Here is a 23,438-nt window from a genome sequence, read left to right on the forward strand (position 1 = left end):
ACAACCTTGTGCTCCAGAACATCTGATCACATGCACATTATCAACTTGTGCTGTTAATATCATGAACAGCAGCTACGCTAATTCCTCTCCACTGCTTCTCTTTCTCTCCCCATCCCGAGGCTTCCTGAGGTTTGGCCAGCTCCAGTCACGTCCCACCTCGTGAAGATTATGGACCTATGGATGATCATGGAGAAGTAGATGCCGAGTGTTTAAAGGCCCTGGCATGGAGAAGCTGATGCTGGATCTATGATGATCACAAATTGTTCTGTATTGTTGAAAGATTTATGACCAAACTTTTGATGTCACCCATATGAGGATGGGTTCCCCTTTGAGTCTGGTTCCTCTCAAGGTTTCTTCCTCATATCATCTAAGGGAGTTTTTCCTTGCCACTGTCGCCACGGCTGCTCATCAGGGACAAACGCACACCATTCACCTTCACTGTTGTTTTCTGTAAAGCTGCTTTGAGACAATGTCTGTTGTGAAAAGCGCTATACAAATAAACTTGACTTGACTTGACTTGACTATATATGGTTCAAACGACAAAAAAAGCTTCTTGACCTGACTTGAATTCTTAACTGCACAAATAATAAAAAAAGATCCGTACATCTATACTAATAAGTGGGACATGCAGATGTATTGTGGATTGAAGGCTGACAGTAGTAGAGGCAATAACACAAATTGGATATTTGTATCATATAAAACCAAATGTACACTTCTTTTTCTTCTCTTTTTTTTTCTACCCTTTTTTTTCAGCATTTTAGATACAACTTTATCTTTATCAGACAATTTAATATATATATATATATATATATATATATATATATATATATATATATATATATATATATATATATATATATATAATTGTCTGTTAAACATCCATAGTGGTGTTTATGGTGTTTAAATAAATATTGGGAAGAAGAATTACTTGGTAAATGGTTGCTGCCTAGGCGGTGGTTCAGGGAAGTGCTGGTTTCAGCCCAAAAGATTTAGAGTTTGGCCACAAAGATTGTGTGTGTGTCATGTGCAAATAAGAAAATTAATACTTGTCAAAAAAAATTAAATAAACCTAGCCAGAATAAAATAAACATGCCAGTATGACTGAAAGTTTTGGGTATTTTCTTATCCAAAACTTTCTCTTTGGCCAGTAGTCATTTTTTTATTTATACTAAATTACATTGTGCACAACGAGTTGTTGGAAAGTATTTTCAAGTCTTTTATGACTACTGGTGTATCTGATCCATATCAAATCATTTTCGGTTGTATTATTTTCACATAATTTATCCAATATCCAACTAGGTAAAGATGAAGCACTACCATATCTAATCTTTTTTTTCTTCCCATTTTGAAATATTGGTTAGTTGGATGTTTGATTACAAGTCTTAAGCCCTTTAAAGGTTTATACAGACTTGCTCAACCAAAGGCTTCCTAGCAAGTGCTGAGACCAAAATAAACTAATTAAAAGTTATTCATGGACACATTAATGAGAGCAAGTCATTGATATATCTGATGCAAAGACCTGATATATCACTTTGCTCTGTCGCACTTGATAAGAATTAGTTGTTTTTATTAAAATCTGCAGGAAGAAAGTATGAAGATAATGTTGTGATCAACTGAAATACTTTTATTTTAAAGATGTGAATCCGCTGGTTCATAGAAAGGTATTGGTTGTCTTGTCTTACTTTTAGGTTGCGAAGACATTTCACACACTAAAAAGCCAAGTTCACTCACTTTAAATGTCTTTCATTTTCAAATTTCTTTGAACAGTATATTGTGGTGAACTACATTATGTCTTTTGAAGCATTTCTGTCATTTCTTGTGTAGCAATACACAGTTGTATATCAGAGCTGTTCTTTGAAGTGGTTGTCTGAACAATACTTTATTTTTCTTCTTGTGCTTTTCCTCAATCTATTCTCTCCTTTGCCATCTCTTCCACCACCTCTTTGTGCCTGAGGCTCTGTGACTGTGTGTCAGCTGCACTTCTCCTCTAACAGGAGCTGTGAAGTTTCTGGCTACTAACTGAAATAAACCTTGGAGTCACAATTTTTATTCTTAAAGAGGTGTCACAGGCTTAGTGAGAATTGTATAGCATACGGGTCATGCTCCGTTTCTGTACCTAAAGCAGTTACTCATAATGACTGTGTGTATCATATGAACAATACCTGTTTAGAATTAAATTTGAATAGATAGTATAGTATATAATATCAAACAATGTATAGAGAGTATAGTATATGATAAAAGAATAAATCAAGCAGGGCTTCAATATCCACAGATTGTCATAATTACTGAAAATAGGTCCTATGCCAGACTCATCAGAGCATCAGACCTACCACTTCTACTTTTATATTTCAATATGTCCACACTTCTTCTACTTCTCTCTCTCTCTCTCTCTCTCTCTCTCTCTCTCTCTCTCTCTCTCTCTCTCTCTCTCTCTCTCTCTCCCTCTCTCTCTCCCCTCTCTCTTCTCTCTCAGTCTGCCTGCCATAGTCAGATTAAACAGCTCCAATCTGCACAGAGTCCGTCTCTGGAGACTCAAACTGACACATGCAACCCAGAACTGTCAACTTCAGCCCCCTACTCTTGTCTTTTTCCTTTCTCTGATCAAACACTGGGTTCCCAGTTTACAATAAACAGTCCTGAATACATACATGACTCCCAGCAACAGCGCAGCACAACAACAGCGAGGACATCGACTGTCACTGCTTCCAGACACCTTACATATCAAGTGTCTAAAAGCACACACACTGAGAGGTTTGGAAAAAAAAAAGATATCTTGTCTTCTTCTTTCACAGAGTGCTAAGAAAAGACTCAAAGGTCAGTCTATGTTTTACATAGCTTGCAAATAGGTCAGAATTTGCTGTTTGGATATCCAAATCTGGGAAGTCTGCATGGGTTTTCCTTGACCCTTTTACCTGTTTACATCACTTCCTCAGGGGTTTCATTTTTTTTTTTTTTTTTTTTTTGAGAATTCGAACGTCTGATCTCTCTACCTAGAGACACAGCAAAGCACATCTCACAGTTCTGAGATCTGACCTAATTCTCTTAGGGAATAATAAAGCAGGGTTTTTTTTGGGCTAGAACAGACTAACCAGGGCGTCTCCAGACTCTGAGCTCAAACAAAATGCCTTAGATAGAAACTTTTCCCAAGCTGTAGAAAGCAGTTAAAAAATCAACCAAGGACTATGTTTGACTATTTTAGCTGTTTGCAGAAAAAGGTTTTTATAAAAGAAAGGTTAATATTCTGCACATGTCCACGTTTTACGGACAGCTTTGCTGATAGTTCGTCATTTATTTCATGGGATGTTGATAACAGATGTTTAAACACAGCCTAATTGAATTCAGCGGAAACTGGAGCAGTGTGTGCAGAGGAAGAGATTATGTATTTCATAGAGGTGAGACAAGTAGTTTGAAAGAGGGCAAGAGGAACTCAGGATTTGCTGGAGGACAGGAAGGATATAGATGTGTGAGAAATACGAGGAGTGAAGTGGAAGAGAGTGACAGGAAGAGAGATAGAGAGAGTGACAAGATCTATTAAATGAAGCATGAGAGCGGGTGAAAGACGGATGACCGAAAACACAGATAAGGGGAAAGGAGAGAGAAAATGAGAAACCTGGATTAAATTAGAAAAGGGATGTTTGAGTACCTGAGAGAGTTATGAAGGGGAAGGCAGCAAAATGAGGGATAGCTTTTAAAGTGTTGCGAGAAAGGAAAAGAGAGCACCCTGTGTGTTCCGTATGTGTGTGACCGAAACACAGACAGTCAACAGACATACATGGAGTGTGGGAAACAGAAAGAGATATATTACAGCGAGAAGGACAGTGGGAGGATGGGGGACCAACGGTATTCCCTGCTCTCTTTTTCTCCACTCACTCCACTTGTCATTCTCTGACTCCAATTATCCTCCTACCACTCACCCACATCACTCATTTACATTTTAATCATTTAACATCAATCTCACCCACACCTGTGCACTGATCTCTCATCTGCACTTGACCTGACAGCGATCAGCACTACACACACCCACACATACACAGGCATGCCAATGGAGAATGGCTATTACAAAAACCTGTCCTCTCTTTTTGCCACATTTTGATTAAAGTTGTTGAAAACAACAGTGATTAGTGCTTGTCATTGCACTTGTCTAAAGTTCATTAATGCTGGGTGGCATCTGGGATTCGTCCAGATGCTCCGCTGGAACACCTGAGATTATTCAGCCGCTGACGAACTGCCTTGTTCTTAAGTAGACGTTGTTCATTACAAGGCAGCAGACTATGCAAAGGACTTGTCAGTTGCAGAGACAGATTTTGATTAGCATATGAATAATTGTCTTTAATGCATGTCACACAACAGAGTGGCCAATGGAATACCAAGCATCTATGTTCAGATAGAGGTTTGAGCACACATTATAAAGATAATAGGAAACACACAGAGTAAAACATTTTTCCAATTTTGGAATAGACACTGCTGTGAAATGAAACATAACATTGTGTTATTGGTTAATATTATTTGTCCCCACCAAGTGTGCACTGTTGCAGTTTCTTCCCTGTCTTTCAATACTCTGCATCACTGATTTTAAAACACTCTGCCTTACGAGTCTTCTAACATGTTGCCTTGCTGTTCTTCCAACACTTTACATCACCGGTCTTCCAGCACTCTCCCTTGCTAATCTTTTAACACTCATCTCACTAGTCATGCACCACTCTGCTTCGCGGGCTGTCCAATGCTCTGCCTTTTCAATCCTCTAGTACTCCGCCTGCATCAATCGTTTTCCAAAACTCTTCTTCCGACACTGTGCTGCAGTGTTTTTCCAACACACATGAACCATAATAGCCAACATGTCACTTTGAGCCTTTTCTTCTTACTGCGTCTATTCACTGTTGCAGACCTGTTCTATAATTTAGTTCTTTCTTTCAGCTATGATTTATATAACGTAAACAACCGTTACACAATTAATGTAAACGTGTCAACCCAATATCCGGTTGTATTTAACAATACTAGTAAAATAGGATTATATATAAAATTGTGAGTTTTAACTATAATTTAGGACAAAGACACAATGTAAGCTTGTAATTTTACTGTTAAGGGTTGATAGAAGGTCATATATACCCACAACAAAGCATGGACCTGCAGATGTCTTCAGGCATTCTTCTAAAAGCTTCATCCGCAGTCTCTGTAGTTCTGGACTGTCCCACTCCTCTGGGTCCACACCCCAGTACAGGTCCACCACCTAAAACACACACACAACTAGACTAGTTAATTATTAAATTATTAATTACCTTTTTAATTTATTTTATTTTATTTATTTATTTATTTTTTTTTTTTTACAGTACATAGTATGACTTTAATGAGCAGAAAGGTGAGAAAGAGAGAGAGAAAGAAAGAGTGAAGAAAGGGATGAAAAGAAAGTCTAATTGGATTGTCTCAATAGGGAGCTAAGTCTTGCTTTCACACAGCAAACAGATTTGACAGCATTATGCTAGAAATGAACAGTGTTAATGAGCACACTGCAAGGAAGACTGGTCTTTCTGTAAAAACACTTTCTTTCCCTATCTCACTGTTGTGTTTCTGTAGCATCGTTAACCCTGTTGATCATCTTAAAATTAATCTTTTCCCCAAAACACTGAAAACGAGCTCGGACATCTAAGTGTGATATATACACATGCATATACAAATGCACACCTCAGAGCTATGATAATAGTGTTATCCTATACTGTACACCTATATATGCTTCTGTTACCAAATTATGTGCCGCAGGGGTGATGGCAGTGCAATGTAAAATGCCTTCTGTTGACGGTTTAGTTTTCTTTTGTGTCACACAACATCACACATATCCATATAATGTCAGAGGATATAAAGTCTGATTCATCCTGCGTTTAGTCCTTTTACAGAGACATATAACAGCAGATTGGTGTTATTTTGCATCCCTACCTGCTTAGATTCGTATTTTATATGTGTGAATGGAAAGACAGCCTCTGTGTCTTGGGTGTGGAAAAAACAGCATAATATAAAGAGACAGCACATTTCCTGAACACCTGAATTGCAGGGTGTGGAGATGTCCTTGAACACATTGTCAAAATCAGTTTTGCTGACACACATAATCCAAACAGCAAACTCACTGCAGTAGAGATGTCTATCACTTCAGCATCTGAGCTGTGTGTGTGTGTGTGTGTGTGTGTGTGTGTGTGTGTGTGTGTGTGTGTGTGTGTGTGTGTGTGTGTGTGTGTGTGTGTGTGTGTGCGTGTCTAATTGTGAGAAAATGGGTCCGGATTGAGTGTATATTCCTAAATACAGTAGACAAAAGTAAAAGACAGTTGGATTAACTATGCAGCATAGTCATCAGTTCATATTCTGACTGATAACTTGGGAAAAAAATATATACAAACATAATTTATAAACTAAAATAGAAAAAGCTAAACCAACAAACTAAATATATGAGTAAAAAAAATGGGTATGCTATTTAATAAGTGATTAAATAAAAGAAAACACTTAAATACCTTTACATATACAGTGAGGAAAATAAGTATTTGAACACCCTGCTATTTTGCAAGTTCTCCCACTTAGAAATCATAGAGGGGTCTGAAATTGTCATCGTAGGTGCATGTCTACTGTGAGAGACATAATCTAAAAAAAAAAATCCAGAAATCACAATGTATGATTTTTTAACTATTTATTTGTATGATACAGCTGCAAATAAGTATTTGAACACCTGAGAAAGTCAATGTTAATATTTGGTACAGGAGCCTTTGTTTGCAATTACAGAGGTCAAACGTTTCCTGTAGTTTTTCACCAGGTTTGCACACACTGCAGGAGGGATTTTGGCCCACTCCTCCACACAGATCTTCTCTAGATCAGTCAGGTTTCTGGCCTGTCACTGAGAAACACGGTGTTTGAGCTCCCTCCAAAGATTCTCTATTGGGTTTAGGTCTGGAGACTGGCTAGGCCACGCCAGAACCTTGATATGCTTCTTACAGAGCCACTCCTTGGTTATCCTGGCTGTGTGCTTCGGGTCATTGTCATGTTGGAAGACCCAGCCTCGACCCATCTTCAATGCTCTAACTGAGGAAAGAAGGTTGTTCCCCAAAATCTCGCAATACATGGCCCCGGTCATCTCCTTAATACAGTGCAGTCACCCTGTCCCATGTGCAGAATAACACCCCCAAAGCATGATGCTACCACCCCCATGCTTCACAGTAGGGATGGTGTTCTTGGGATGGTACTCATCATTCTTCTTCCTCCAAACACGTTTGGTGGAATTATGACCCAAAAGTTCTATTTTGGTCTCATCTGACCACATGACTTTCTCCCATGACTCCTCTGGATCATCCAAATGGTCATTGGCAAACTTAAGACGTGCCTGGTTTAAGCAGGGGAACCTTCCGTGCCATGCATGATTTCAAACCATGACGTCTTAGTGTATTACCAACAGTAACCTTGGAAACGGTGGTCCCAGCTCTTTTCAGGTCATTGACCAGCTCCTCCCATGTAGTTCTGGGCTGATTTATCACCTACCTTAGGATCATTGAGACCCCACGAGGTGAGATCTTGCATGGAGCCCCAGTCCGAGGGAGATTGACAGTCATGTTTAGCTTCTTCCATTTTCTAATGATTGCTCCAACAGTGGACCTTTTTTCACCAAGCTGCTTGGCAATTTCCCCGTAGCCCTTTCCAGCCTTGTGGAGGTGTACAATTTTGTCTCTAGTGTCTTTGTACAGCTCTTTGGTCTTGGCCATGTTAGTAGTTGGATTCTTACTGATTGTATGGGGTGGACAGGTGTCTTTATGCAGCTAACAACCTCAAACAGGTGCATCTAATTTAGGATAATAAATGTAGTGGAGGTGGACATTTTAAAGGCAGACTAACAGGTCTTTGAGGGTCAGAATTCTAGCTGATAGACAGGTGTTCAAATACTTATTTGCAGCTGTATCATACAAATAAATAGTTTAAAAATCATATATTGTGATTTCTGGATTTTTTTTTTTAGATTATGTCTCTCACAGTGGACATGCACCTACGATGACAATTTCAGACCCCTCCATGATTTCTAAGTGGGAGAACTTGCAAAATACCAGGGTGTTCAAATACTTATTTTCCTCACTGTATATATATATATATATATATATATATATATATATATATATATATATATATATATATATATATATATATATATAATACACAAACGCACACACACACACACAGACACACACACACACCTTTGAAGCCTCTCAAGTAATTTGGGCTTTGAAACAATAGAACAGGTTTCTCCCAAAGGCAACTCTAATACAGTTTCATATGACAAATGCTGACTTCAAAATCCAGTGAGCCGTCCATACTTCACCATTAGCGAACAATACAACCAACCTCCATACCCCAAACATCTAAGACTGTGAGCTTCACGTTTATGTAAAAGGAACACATGCTTACACACATACCACAAAGCTTTCATCTAATATAGGTTGGCAGGAAGGATGGATTAACACAATGGGTAATTAGGACATGACAGGAAGTCCCCAGATACTTATTGACAACATAATAAAGCAACATCTTAGCACCAGTGCACTAATGACCAGCTCACATGTACCTGCTATCTTAGGTTTCCGCCCAATACCTGTTTTTTGCATAGTGCCCTTTAGTAGTAGACACGGTCTTAAAGCAGCTTTTAAATCCATAATGACACACACACTCTCTGGGTTAACTTGGATAGCAAGACTTAGACCTTTCTGTTTTCATACACATCATCATTTTTTTTAATCAACATCAGATTTTCAATTTCTTTTAGCATTATGGGCTTATTTCTTTATAGCCCAGATTCTAGACCTATAAAAATGACAGTCATGCTGGTGACAGTTATGTCAGATAATTATTAAGAGTAAAACACCACTCTGATTTGACACTCTATACAGCCAAAGGTTTGTGGACACCTGACCATAACAACCATATTTGATTTTCGAACATTCCGTTCCAAGTGTATCACCTTTCACTGTTATAATATTCTCCACTCTTCAGGGACGGCCTTCCTCTAGATTTTACAGTATGAATGTGTGTATTTGCCCATTCAGCTTTGAGAACATTAGTGTGGTGAGGCACTAAGGTGGGGGTGAAAAGGTCTGGCACACAGTCTGCATTCCAATTTATTCTAAAGTTCAGTCAGGTCTCTACTGGGTTTTGCCAATTCAACCTTGGCAAACCATATCTTTATGAAGCTTTCTTTATGCACAGGGGTACTGTCATTCTGAAACAGGTTTGTGCCTTTTGGATCCAGAAAATCGAAATGCTACATACGCTTTCAATTTTTGGTAATAATTTTGGGAAAAAACACATATTTGTGTGAGGTTTAAGTGTCCACCTACTTTGGCCATATAATGTACTTTTAGTTTGTTGTGACCATAAAACTTGAAATACAGTTATGGGTTAGGAACTTAAGCAAGTTGGATTTTTCTTTTCAACAAAATCCCTCTCAAAAGAGAAATAAGCCTAGTGTCTATGGACCACAACACTAAGTACTTAAAATATTCGGTGGGGGAGGTGATTAATATATGAATAATACTAGTCATAGTTCAGTGCCTCCAGTTTTCTAAATATAAACTTGTGCAGCTTTTGTAGCAGATCCTTTTGTACAACATCCATTTCTGTAGATATCTGTAAATTATTTGCCTGACAACTATTTCAGATAAAAAATTTCATTTTAGTTGTATAGCAAGGAATTGTATGTAACTGGGCTTTTCAAAATTGAAGGATGAATATCAAAGATCTAGCATGCTGCCATATGTGTTCAGACCATGCACTACCTTGCATCAGTATCCACCTCAAAATTTTATAATTTTTTGGTAAACATTAATAAGAAATAGTGGATTGCTGACAGAGCTCATGACTTCATACTCATGTAGAACACAAAAACATGTCTTTTTCTTTGCATAATTATTGGCCACATCTATGTGAAGAAGAAAGTTTGTATGCTTATTTCTATGTAAATTCCCCATGGAATCACATAGAGGATTTATCTGCATCAGTCTTTAGATGAACAGACAGAATGTGGTGATTATGAGTAGTGTAGAGTGTCACCATGTTGTTTTGATGTTAACACATACTTAAAAGAACATTCTTAACAAAGTCTATCATTAAATATGATGATTCTGCTCCTGTTAATAGCATACTGATATACTCTGGTGAATAAATACACAGTTCCTGGAGGTATAATCATTAGGCTTTATGGTTATGCTTAGGTATTTATAAGTATGCCTCAGAGAGCAGGGGATGAAGCCAGGCAGAAAACTGGAAAAAAAGCAGCCTTGCTTGAGGGCTAATACATATGTATACAATCAGCTGCAAAAGCTATAGTTACCATATATGAATACAACTTTAAAAAGCATGTTTTACACTCCTGATGTCTTTCTAGATGATTGTAAACAATGCAGCAGTAAACTCAAACTTTTTGTTCTATCGAATGAAGTGATTGCTAACTAAATCATTAAGCTCTTTATAAATCATGAATTGTAATGTGGGTTTTTAACATTGTGGCTGGAGGCAGTGCATTTGCTTGGGTTTGTAGTGAATGCTATTCATTAACCGTATGCATATGGATGGATGTTGTAGCATTACATTTTCACTTCACTTAAACTACAGTAGAAGACTCAAACCTGTTCCAGCATGACAATATCCCTGTATACAATGCGAGCTACACGAAAATATGGCTTACATGGGTTGGAATGAAAGATCTTGAGTGGCCTCTGACCTCCACTCTATTTAACACCTTTGGGATGAACTGGAATGCCGACTGCACCCCAGGCCTCCTTACCAGAGAGAACATCAGAACTTGACTTTAATATCACTTTTGTGGCTAAATGAGCACAAATCTCCACAAGTACAATTCAAAATCTAGTAAAACATCATCCCAGAGGAGTGGAGCTTAAAATACAGCAAATGGGAACTAAACTTGGGAATGGGATGTTTAAAAAGCACATATAAATCTTGGCATGGCATGGTGTCGATGAACTTTTGTCCAAGTTTCAAGGCAGATCATTTTCTGCGTAATATAATTTATATATATATATATATATATATATATATATATATATATATATATATATATATATATATATATATATATATATATAAATTATATTACACACATATATATATATATTATATATATATATATATATATATATATATATATATATATATATATATATATATATATATATATATATAAAGAAAAAAGGTGTTGACACAAATATAGTTGTATTCATTAATTAATGAATTATTATTAATAAATTATTTTATAAAATAATAAATTCTTTTCTTTTACAAGCCACAGATACTCCCATCTTTTCTTTGACCATTGTTATTATCACTTCCATGCACTCCACGCATTCATGAATCTGACTGTCCAAAGGTGTTGATTTTCTGTTACACCATGGCTCAGACAGTCATGCTGGATTTACTTCAAATCAGAGGTTTATTTTAATATGCATGTTCCAATGTATTATTGTTTCTATAGTAACAGCTGATTCACAGGGATGGTCTGCATAATTCACAACTAATAATACACAGATTAACATATCTGTTAAAATGACAAACTGTTGTCAGGTAATATGAGAGGAGATGGATAAAAGTGCAGATAAATGTATTTCACGTGCAACATGTAATACATTCATACAAAGAAACAAAACAACAAAGTTACAAATAAACCATAACCTGAGTATGAAGACATTGAGTTTAAATGTCAGTGAACAATAACCAAAGAAAAATAACGAGAGACAACGTGTGCAGTGAACAATTCATTTTATATACAGTGGAACCCGGTTATGTCGCTGGCCTAGGGGTTTGCCAAAAAGCGCCGAGATAACCCATGATCGAGATAAACGAAAACCAATATGGCGGCAAAATATTAACATGCTTGAAATTTCTTCATGTACATGATGTGCGTTATTAAATGAGAATGTGCATGCACGTGTTTTTGGAGGTTTTTTAACACAACAGCGTTGTGAATTGTTTGATGAAGGCATGCTATAAAAATTTACATACATGTTTGCTAACAACAAAAGGCATATCTGTGTATCGGTGTAAAAGGCACAACGATCGCTCACAAAATCACAAAAAACGTGCGGGGTGTAGTTCGTTTTTACAAAAAGCTAACCAGTGTCAAAATTTAATTTGCGAGTTATTTCACTCTGACACAGCTCTAAAAGTATCCTACACTCACTTTTAAAGTAAACAGGACACTCAAAGATCTCTTGCTGAGTGTTTTTATAAGCTATTTTTAGGGCTTTTATGAAATCAACAGTGTTGGAAACAATAAAGAGATCACGGTTGTCATGAACACATTAATGCACAGACCAACTTATAACCAATGTAAAACAATAGCTCTCTGTGAATATTGCATCGAAGTACTTCTTTTCTGAAACAGAATAGAATCAACTATATGCAACCATTTGAACATTTTCCGAGTTTATAACACCTGATAGTATTTTAGTTTCCATCACAAAATCCAAACACATTGCCTTGTTTTCTATCTGAACACAAACACACTGTAGCATACTGTATGATGCACTTACTTATAGTGCCTTAGCAATTGATTCATTTACTTTGAATCACTCACAAGTGTTGGTTAGGCATCTTTCCAACCACTTATTATGCGTGGAGGTGTCATTTTAAGAACAGACAAATTACTGTACTGATAGCCTCCATTTAGGGGCAATTAGTGAAGAAATATGGCATGGTCAGTTATCAGTAGAGACAGCTAGAAAGAGGAAAGAAACAGTGTGAGAAAGAGAGAGATAAAAGCTTGTTTCAGTATACACACGATATGAGGAGCAGGACAAAGGGAAAATACAAGATCGAGAGAGAAAGAAAAATTAAAAGCCCTGTCAAAGTTCTCCTGATTTACAAGGCTACCCACAATGCCCTGCACCTTGAGTGCCTCTGCAATTAGACTACTGCTATGGCAACCAGCCACCTAGACTGCACGCCTTTTCAATTTATAAGAAAGTGGAGGGAAGAGAGAGAGAGAGAGAGAGAGAGAGAGAGAGAGAGAGAGAGAGAGAGAGAGAGAGAGAGAGAGAGAACAAGAGCATGAAAGCCTTAACACCTCCAGTGTCTGCAAATAAAGTAACTAATATGTAAAAATTAAACCCCACAAAAACAAATTAAATGGTGCATATAAGAGTCAATTTTGATTCATTTTTCATTTTGAACACAGGAGGAGAGCAGGATAATGTAAAAGCATTCATGGTCCCCATTAATCATCCTCATGCCTGCATGAAAAGGTTAATTTCTTTAAAAACCACACTTGAGTACAATACAAACCATTTTAATTCCAAACAAGCTAAAAAAAACTAAGAGATAAAAATAAGCTAGTAAGAAGAGTGTTTGGCTATTTCATTATTCTCTCTCTGTCTCCTCTCACTTGCTTCCCTTCAGCTGATTTTCTTTCCTGTTCCAATCATCTTTGATAGAGAAGGATCCCTGAGGTTGCACTGGTAGAAAAATAGCTTCAACAATTTACCACAAATGTTTTTTTGTGTTAAATGTTACAAATATATACAAACAGTATTAGTCTTTTCTTGTCTATACAGATGTCAGTCCCGGTTTATGCAAATTATAATGTATGTAAACATGCAACATGAGTATTTTACATAAATTCCATTTTTATGACACAAACAAACAAGAAATGAAATGTTAGTATGCGGGTAAATATAATATATATATAGGATACATATAGGATATATATACATACAGTGGAATCCGGTTATCTCGCCCTCGGTTACCTCAACAACCCTATTAAGTTGACGTTTTTTAAGTGGAACCGCCAAATTCTCGCTTTTTCTAAGCATTTTATTTTATCGGTTATGTCGACTTTTTTATGTCACCGAACCCTGATATCTCGAGCACAAGGGGGGAAAATTTTGCCATTTAACGTCAGTTATCTCGGTGCAGCTGCAGAAGAACTCGCGGAAGTGGCGGAAAAATCAAACCTTACAGCTGCTACAGGTGTTGTGTTGTATACTGGTGAATCTCTGCTGTTAGTTAGTGCTAGTGTTTGTAGTGTTAGTAGGGGCGCGGCGCGGCTTTGGGAAGAAAAGCGCAGCCGTTGAGAGAGTGCCGGTGGGAAGACACGTACCGGGATACGCATGAGCGATAACAACGACCACCGTGAACCAACATATACCAACAATAACGGACAGTGAGAGTGTGGAAGTTTAAATATGAGCTGGTGATGATGATAAACGAGCACCATATGAGCGCGATTGAAGCCGAGAGCTTCAGAGAAAACGGCCGAGAAAACACCTGACACGCCGAAGGGGGCGCTGAAGGGGGCGTGGCAGGTGGATTCCTGACAGATAAACATGTACTGTATGTATTTTTATAACATGCCTTCATCAAACAAATCGCGGCAACGCTGTTGTGTAAAAAACCTCCAAAAACACGTGCATGCACATTCTCATTTATTAACGCACATCATGTACATAAAGAAATTTTAAGCACGTTAATATATTGCCGCCATTTTGATTTTCGTTTATCTCGATTATCGGTTACCTCAATGTTTTTTGGCGACCCCCTAGGACATCGACATAACCGGGTTCCACTGTATATATATATATATATATATATATATATATATATATATATATATATATATATATATATATATATATATATATATATATTTATACAGTGAGGAAAATAAGTATTTGAACACCCTGCTATTTTGCAAGTTCTCCCACTTAGAAATCATGGAGGGGTCTGAAATTGTCATCGTAGGTGCATGTCCACTGTGAGAGACATAATCTAAAAAAAAAAATCCAGAAATCACAATATATGATTTTTAAACTATTTATTTGTATGATACAGCTGCAAATAAGTATTTGAACACCTGTCTATCAGCTAGAATTCTGACCCTCAAAGACCTGTTAGTCTGCCTTTAAAATGTCCACCTCCACTACATTTATTATTCTAAATTAGATGCACCTGTTTGAGGTCGTTAGCTGCATATAGACACCTGTCCACCCCATACAATCAGTAAGAATCCAACTACTAACATGGCCAAGACCAAAGAGCTCTCCAAAGACACTAGAGACAAAATTGTACACCTCCACAAGGCTGGAAAGGGCTACGGGGAAATTGCCAAGCAGCTTGGTGAAAAAAGGTCCACTGTTGGAGCAATCATTAGAAAATGGAAGAAGCTAAACATGACTGTCAATCGCCCTCGGACTGGGGCTCAATGCAAGATCTCACATCGTGGGGTCTCAATGATCCTAAGGAAGGTGAGAAATCAGCCAAGAACTACACGGGAGGAGCTGGTCAATGACCTGAAAAGAGCTGGGACCACCGTTTCCAAGGTTACTGTTGGTAATACACTAAGACGTCATGGTTTGAAATCATGCATGGCACGGAAGGTTCCCCTGCTTAAACCAGCACATGTCCAGGCACGTCTTAAGTTTGCCAATGACCATTTGGATGATCCAGAGGGGTCATGGGAGAAATTTATGTGGTCAGATGAGACCAAAATAGAACTTCTGGGTCATAATTCCACTAAACGTGTTTGGAGGAAGAAGAATGATGAGTACCATCCCAAGAACACCATCCCTACTGTGAAGCATGGGGGTGGTAGCATCATGCTTTGGGGGTGTTTTTCTGCACATGGGACAGGGCGACTGCACTGTATTAAGGCGAGGATGACCGGGGCCATGTATTGCGAGATATTGGGGAACAACCTCCTTCCCTCAGTTAGAGCATTGAAGATGGGTCGAGGCTGGGTCTTCCAACATGACAATGACCCGAAGCACACAGCCAGGATAACCAACGAGTGGCTCTGTAAGAAGCATATCAAGGTTCTGGCGTGGCCTAGCCAGTCTCCAGACCTAAACCCAATAGAGAATCTTTGGAGGGAGCTCAAACTCCGTGTTTCTTAGCGACAGGCCTGAAACCTGACTGATCTAGAGAAGATCTGTGTGGAGGAGTGGGCCAAAATCCCTCCTGTAGTGTGTGCAAACCTGGTAAAAAACTACAGGAAACCTTTGACCTCTGTAATTGCAAACAAAGGCTACTGTACCAAATATTAACATTGACTTTCTCAGGTGTTCAAATACTTATTTGCAGCTGTATCATACAAATAAACAGTTAAAAAATCATATATTGTGATTTCTGGATTTTTTTTTTTTAGATTATGTCTCTCACAGTGGACATGCACCTACGATGACAATTTCAGACCCCTCCATGATTTCTAAGTGGGAGAACTTGCAAAATAGCAGGGTGTTCAAATACTTATTTTCCTCACTGTATATATATATACATACACACACATACATACACACATACATACAGTATATATTCACACTCACACACACACACACACACACACACACACACACACACACACACACACACACACACACACACACACACACACACACTACTCTATGCACATATCTACCGTACCATCTTTTCAGACTTTTATCCTCACTTTTCTAATTTCGAGAGGCAGCCATGAAAGCTCTACTGTATCACCAAGCCTGTAATCATGGCACACTGTGGTTAGCGTCGTCATGGCAGCCTGTTTTCATTAATGCTGATGGGTTTCTCTCTCCCTTAGCTCCCTGGCTGGATTATTCAGCCCATCATTAAAAGGTGTTGTTTGTATTAAAACAAGGTTTGGTGTGTGTGTGTGTGTGTGTGTGTGTGTGTGTGTGTAATTAACTAGAAGATCGCCAGCTAATTAAAAGCTTCAGCATGGGTCCTATGTTTACTCGTAGCCTTTGGCCATGGTCAGTCTTGTAAAAATGAGGACATGGTGGCAGCTTTATGGATAAAAATACTCTGTCATTTTCCTGTTATTGGAAAATAATCAAAAGCTAGATGGTGTGATGGTGGTTTTATGATGTCCAGCGAAGCATTATTATGGTGTATGTGACTGTTTTACTTATATTATTTAGTCCCAGTGTTTAATTCCCAGTGTATAACCTAACAGTTAAATCTGCTCTAATTATATTCGTAATAAGACTAATAGAAGTGTCTAATAGACTAATAGAAGTGTCAAGCGCTTTATCCGGTAGACTTTACATGTCATAAAATGTAAAGTAAACGCTTTTATTCTTACTTTTGTTCTTACAAAATACTAACACAGAAGACTCCTTCCAAAAATGCTAAATATATACATATCGTCATAAAAACCTCAGCATAATAACAATTCCATGGAATGCATAGAATTCCATAGTAAAGGAGGGACAATGAGGAAAATTATAGTGGCTATAACTTTTTGGCAGATGTTCTGCAACATTAAACAAACACCACCACTCACGTCACTGTGAGGGCTGTTAATACAGAAATGATAATGTGTCTGAATGAGCATCTAAAACCAGCATAAAGAAACATCACCTAATGAATCCTTTCTGACCTATTAGAATCAAGCATTCAACAGTGCTATGACATAATATTAAAATATACAGTATAATATTACATACACCTGTTAACTGTGCAGATAGTTAACACATGTATGCAACACGTGTATCCTGTCCTAAAACCAATAATCTAGTTGTTTTGCCAAAGTGATTATAAAAAAAGCAACTCTTTATGTAGCTCATTCTAATTAGTCCATTTTGCTTCCAATGCATCACACCTCTTATTTCACATATAGCCCACTTACAAAAGATGCTGTAAAACCACAGCAGAGATCACTATCTGATCTCTGCTGTCATCCCATATAGGTGTGTGGGTGTGTGTCTGTATGTGTGTGCGTGTGTGTGTCTGTGTGTGAGTGTACAAACACACAGACACACACACACACACACACACACACGCACACACTCAGATTCAACATCCGTTCCAGGAATGCCACAGGAAATAGAATCAAGTAACAGTGACCAGAAAGAATCATGATTTGCCACATCATATTTACCAGCTGAGAGAATCTGCATGCCTTTTTTCCCTACCCACATATAATCATTTCACATAATACCTCTGGTCACTGGGGAGCATCTAGAGCACACCTTTTGTAATGCTAATATGTTTCTCAATTGACTTGAAAATTATTCAAGGTACACAATCAGACCTAAAGGAACCCTGGTGTACCTTTAAAGCTTTACACTGAATGCTTATTAAAGATACACCACATGCCCCTTTCCTGATAAAACATACATACTAAAGCACACGAGTAAAAAACCTATAGCCTCTTTCCATGTGGCTCGGATGAACCGGGACAAAATAGGTGAACACCTGCGTTCTGTGCTTTTGTGAATCACACTTGCATCTAAAAACAGTTCAGAAGCATGTCATGTGCTCTGCTGACTGAAAATTTACAAAATAAAATCATGATTGTCTTCCTGATAACTACAGTTAAACTGTTAAACAGCAGTGTGGGTGGCAATGCCAATAAATTTGTTATATATATAATCATTCATGGAACAACCTGCTATTATAAAACACTGCTTTCCATAAAATACCTTTAGCATGATTAATATAATGACTAAAATTACATTGTATATTATAAATTTGCATCTACCCTTCTTTTGTAGTAAATGCCAACAGGCTACATTACCGCCTCAAACTCACACATCTCTGTGCTTATAGTGCAGATACACGGCTTGTAGCTTTAAACAGAAATCATTGAAATGTGATTAATCAACAGGAAGGCACTAAATTTAATGATATTCAGTATAATAAATGTTACTGCCCAATAGTGCACACAATTTAATAGTTTACATAAATATATACTGTATATAGTTCACAAAAATGCTAATTGCACGGTAAAATTTGAGTTTAACACTTTTACTGAAAAATTTAAAGGAACCCTTAAATTACCACCCTAGTAACAAATTATTATTATTATTATTATTATTATTGTTATTATTATTACTATTATTATTATTATTATCATTATTATTATTACATTTATGGCATATGGCAGATGCTCTTATTCGGAGCAACTGACAATTATCTCATTATTATTCAACTGAGCAGCTGGGGGTTAAGGGCCTTGCTCAGGGGCCCAGCACTGGCAGCATAGTGGTGCTGGAGTTTAAACTCACAACCTTCTGATCAGAAGTCCAACATCTTAACCACTGAGCTACCACCTTTTCCCAGGTTTTACGCTTTTGTACCTTTATTTAAAGGTAAGATGTACTCTCAATTCCAGTGGGCTCACCACCTGCAGGAGGGACCGTAAGGGACGGTGCTGTGAGGATTGGGCAGCAGTCGAAGGCGGGGGCCTGCTTAGACTGCTGCCCCCGCGACCCGAATTACGGATAAGCGGGAGAAAATGAATGAATGAATGAATGTACTCTCAAGGTTTCAAGGGTACTAAACTATATTTTGTTGTTGGGGTGGCATCCTTGAAAGTACACCCTTTTGTATCTATTTTATTTAACTGTCAAAGACAAATTACGTCCAATTAGGACCTTCAGCTTTTTCTTGAGGTGCCATATATCCTTGTTTCCAGGTAAAAGATTAGAGTTGTACAGCGTGTATGAACAACAACCATGAATTATTGTGTGCAGAAAGATTTCTCCTCAGCAGGGAAGTGTTCTCTGTAACAAGTTAATATACCTGCAACACTTCACTGATGTAGCACTGTCACATTATTCGGGGATGCTCTTTAATAAAATGACTTGGTAAATGCTGTGGTGGATAAAAGAAGAAAAGCAGGTGCTGCTGACGGTGAATCTCAATTACTCAGTGGAACTAAAACAAGCTCATTTAAAAGCATTCCCAAATGGGTCCTGCTGTAAAGGTCTCCCTTCAAATATATCTTTATTTCAAACATAGTGAAATAATTAGACGTTTTCAAGAAAGATAATGGCTCAATTTCGTTATAATACGCCATTTTTCCATGAAATGGGGCACGAATTGTTTACATAAGGGTAAGAAATGCTGGAGGGAAAGCTTTCTAAACCAGGACAAGCCCCAAGCCTATGTTGTTTTGGTCCAATCATAGGCATCTGCTTCAGCCGCCGGCCACCCTCTCTCATGACCCTTCTGGATTTGTTAAACAAACAGCCATGATCGAGATCTGTCCTCTTTCTCTTTTTTCTCTCTCTTAATACAATCAATTTGCATTGTAAACCATCCTCAGTGAGCATGGCAGGAGGGAAGGGATGAAATCAAATCAGGATAAAGCGAAAGCTATGTCGCATTCAGCACTTAAATCTGGCAGAGCTGCTTTATCTAGCAAGAGTTTAAACGAGTGAGAGTGTGAGAGAGATAGAGAGAATCACAGAGTATGAAACAGACAGAAAGATTTAGTCACACCATTCCTCACACCTGTAACCCTGTTAAACTGGGAAAAGCTCTGTGATATTATTTCTGGCAAAAAAAATAAATAAAAAATAGTCTACTAACTCTACTGCTACAAACATCCAGAAAAAAAGGCATCTTTTACCTGGAATTCAATGCCATAGTTTTCTCTACAGAAGTCTCTCAGCTTGGGATAGACGTGTTCTTTTAGGGCATTCCTCTCTGCCTCCGTATCTGCAACCAAACACACAGAACATAGGAATAAAGCCCCTTTCTTTTCAGCAGCAAACATTTTTAGCATCTTTTACATCATGAAGGCGACTTGTGATCTTGATCATGTGGCAGACTGTAGTCAAAAATGTATTATTTATTCTTGCATAATCTTTATCATGTACTTTATCTGGTTCTGCGTGGTTACATCATCAAAAATAGCGCAGCAGCCTGTGGCTCTGATACATAGTCATAAGAGTCAGGAGGGAGGCGTGAGGTGTGGACATGTGAGCTTTCTGAAAGCTTGCACGCCTTGGAATTAAAACGTACATCACACCATGCTACCTATAGCTGTATTACTTTTAACAATGCTGGTATATTGTGAACACCACAGTGTGCATTTTACATCTGAGACCTAAATTATGACTAAAATGATATTGAAGTGAAATAATATTGGGAAAAAAAACTTCAGATAAAAGATTTTTAAGCCTATTTTAGGCATTTGCACCAATTTAAAGCTTAAAACAATGTAGGTATTTTAGGAGATAATTATGCTTTTTAACACAAACACCTGAAAGCAGCAGAAGGCATCTATATAGGATCATACCAGATTCGAAATGTTCTGTACCAAAAGATTGAGGTCTGCTGAGTACACACCCACACACATTTTTAGATTGATATATGATATATGATATATCATTTAAACTAACTTATAATTACACTTAAGAAACACATTTGATCTGTTCCCTACTTTTTCGGTGAGATTATCAGTAGCAAGCTCTGATTGTCAGCAGTCATAAATCGATCTAATTACATTCATTTCTTTGCATAAAGTCTATATATAGAACATCTGCTGAAATGTTTTTTTTTTTTTTATCCCTACATCAAATTGCTTCAGGCTCTAAACAATTTGTTTTTATTTTTTTAAAGTAACGTATGCATAGAAAGCTTTTCACACTGATAGCATTTCAGTTATAGAAACCGCTTGCTCCCTCCACCTCGCCTTTTGGTGTCACATTCCATTCAAGAGATAGGTGGACAGCTCAAGGTCAGGCATTTCCAAAGTTAAACACATTTCACCTGTCTTTTTAAAAAAAATATTTTCCCCTGTTTGAACAGCTGTGCTATTATAAAAACAAAGGGCCCAATAATAAAGCTGTTAGCAAAGTGTTGTCACAGTGCAACTCTTACTCGAGATAGTCCTCAAAAGGATAATTTTAATACACCATACACTCTGTGAGTGTTGTGTTGATCAGTGTCTGTGTTGTTCATTTGGCCAAAGGAAATAAAACAATGAATATAATTTTAAACAACAATTTATTGTGAAAGTTATTTGGTAAAGTTGACGCTTCTAGTTTAAACAAATTCAATTGCATTGGACTTGTTCCCTTTCAGAAACTCGTTGTCCATGCTCTGAATAATGTGTGTAATCAGTCAAAAGTGGCCCCACTCCCCACAGTTCTGGTCCCGCTCTCGCTGAGGCAGAGCAGCATTCCAGTTCCTGGGGGGGCAGGCTCTTGCGAACCCGATAGCGAGGAGCAGCTGGAAATTGGGATACGTGCTGTTCAGAAGCTGGATATAGCTTGCCCGGCCAATGAGCATGAAGCCCCTCCATCCAGTAAGCTCGACGAGCGCTTTTTGCTCCCGGCATCACAGCCTCCGCGTCGGGGTCTGCCATTTTTTCCTGACCTGCACACTAAGGTGTCCAGGTCCTGGGCGCGGCCCTTCTCAGACCGCCCCTTTAGCCCAAGACCCTGGTGTATTCCAACGTCATGGGGTTTAGGGATTATGGCTATGGTGTCATGCCACAGGTGGAAGAGACGCTAGCATGTGTTCTCTGCCTGTGTGGGAACCTGTGTAGCACTCTAGTCCAAAGCCCAGTGAGGTGACAGATCTGAGGACTGTCATCTTCAACAAAAGGGCTTCGACCTCTGGCCACCTCAAGGACCTGACCGTTAACCCTGCCACGAAATGTGCTTCAGGGCATCGCCAGCTCCAGCGAGCTTCCTCCTTCCTCCCAGGAGGCCGCATCACTAGAGCCGCGTCAGGGCACTGCACCGTCTTTAGGTGGACCTGAGGTCATTCTCGAGAGACTGATACCCTTCAGGGAGCACCTGACAGACTGCATAACTCTGCCAGACGTGTCCCGATGGGTCCTGTGCACTGTAGAGCAATGCTATATGATTCAGTTTAAGTCTCGTCCGACCTGGTTCTGGCCTCTCCACCGAGGCATGACTGTTTCAGTGCTGGAATTCCTGCAGGAACAGTTCGCAAAAGGGTTGGCTCCATCCACCATTAACTTCTACGCGTCCACCGTTTCGTGCCCCTGTGTCGGGGCATTCACTGGGCAGAGACCCGCTCCTGATGCATTCTCTCAATGGCCCCCAGAAGCTGAGGCCGGTGTGACCAAGAGTGCCTGGGTGGGACCTGGCTGTTGTGCTGGAGGCTCTATCCTAACCCCCTTCGAGCCGTTGGCCGAGATTTGGTGGAGGTACTTGTCTATTAAGACTGTGTTCTTGCTGGCTATCTGCTCTCTGAGTTGAGTAGGTGATCTACAGGCCCTTTCTGTGGCCCCTCCTTTCTGGAGTTCACTCCAGGCATGGCCAGTGCCTTCCTGCACCCTAGAGCGGGTTATGTCCCCAAGGTGCCTTTGGTCGTCCCATGCCCTGTCAGGTCTTGTCTCCCCGCTCCATTCAGGGTCAAAGCGCACTTGACCCCGAATAAGGCAGCCTCGAAGGCTTGGTCCTCTGCAGTGTTCCTCCAAGACCTTTGCGACGCTGCGGGCTGGTCCACCCTGCTCACCTTTGTCAGGTTTTACAACCTTGAGTCCCTTCAGCGCTTCCTTCTCTGTTACAGAAGCTTGTGCCGGCTTCACTCCATGTGCGTTTTATATTTCCTGGTCGTGACGTCACCCCACTGGTGACAGCCTGCTTCCAATTTTGACTGATTACACACATTATTTCGACGCAGCGTCTCGTTCCCTCAGTAAACTAGGGTTA

General features: G+C 38.9%; 1 protein-coding gene across 5 annotated transcripts in view; it reads right to left on the reverse strand.

Annotated features, from left to right (window-relative positions):
* The window catches only part of nwd2 (NACHT and WD repeat domain containing 2), a 52,525-nt gene that overhangs the window by 18,026 nt on the left and 11,061 nt on the right, over positions 1–23,438 (reverse strand). For 4 of the 5 annotated variants that reach the window (XM_083541226.1, XM_083541227.1, XM_083541224.1 and 1 more), the window contains exons 3-4: positions 20,375–20,463; positions 5,111–5,227 (exon numbers count right to left, since the gene is read on the reverse strand). In XM_083541226.1, coding sequence (XP_083397352.1) covers positions 5,111–5,227; positions 20,375–20,463 — 206 coding nt within the window. Of the gene's footprint in view, positions 1–5,106; positions 5,228–20,374; positions 20,464–23,438 lie in introns of those variants that run through there. The other variant, XM_083541228.1, reaches the window with a different exon arrangement.

This window comes from Silurus aristotelis, assembly GCF_946808225.1.
Source record: "Silurus aristotelis genome assembly, chromosome: 5".
Taxonomy (NCBI): domain Eukaryota; kingdom Metazoa; phylum Chordata; class Actinopteri; order Siluriformes; family Siluridae; genus Silurus; species Silurus aristotelis.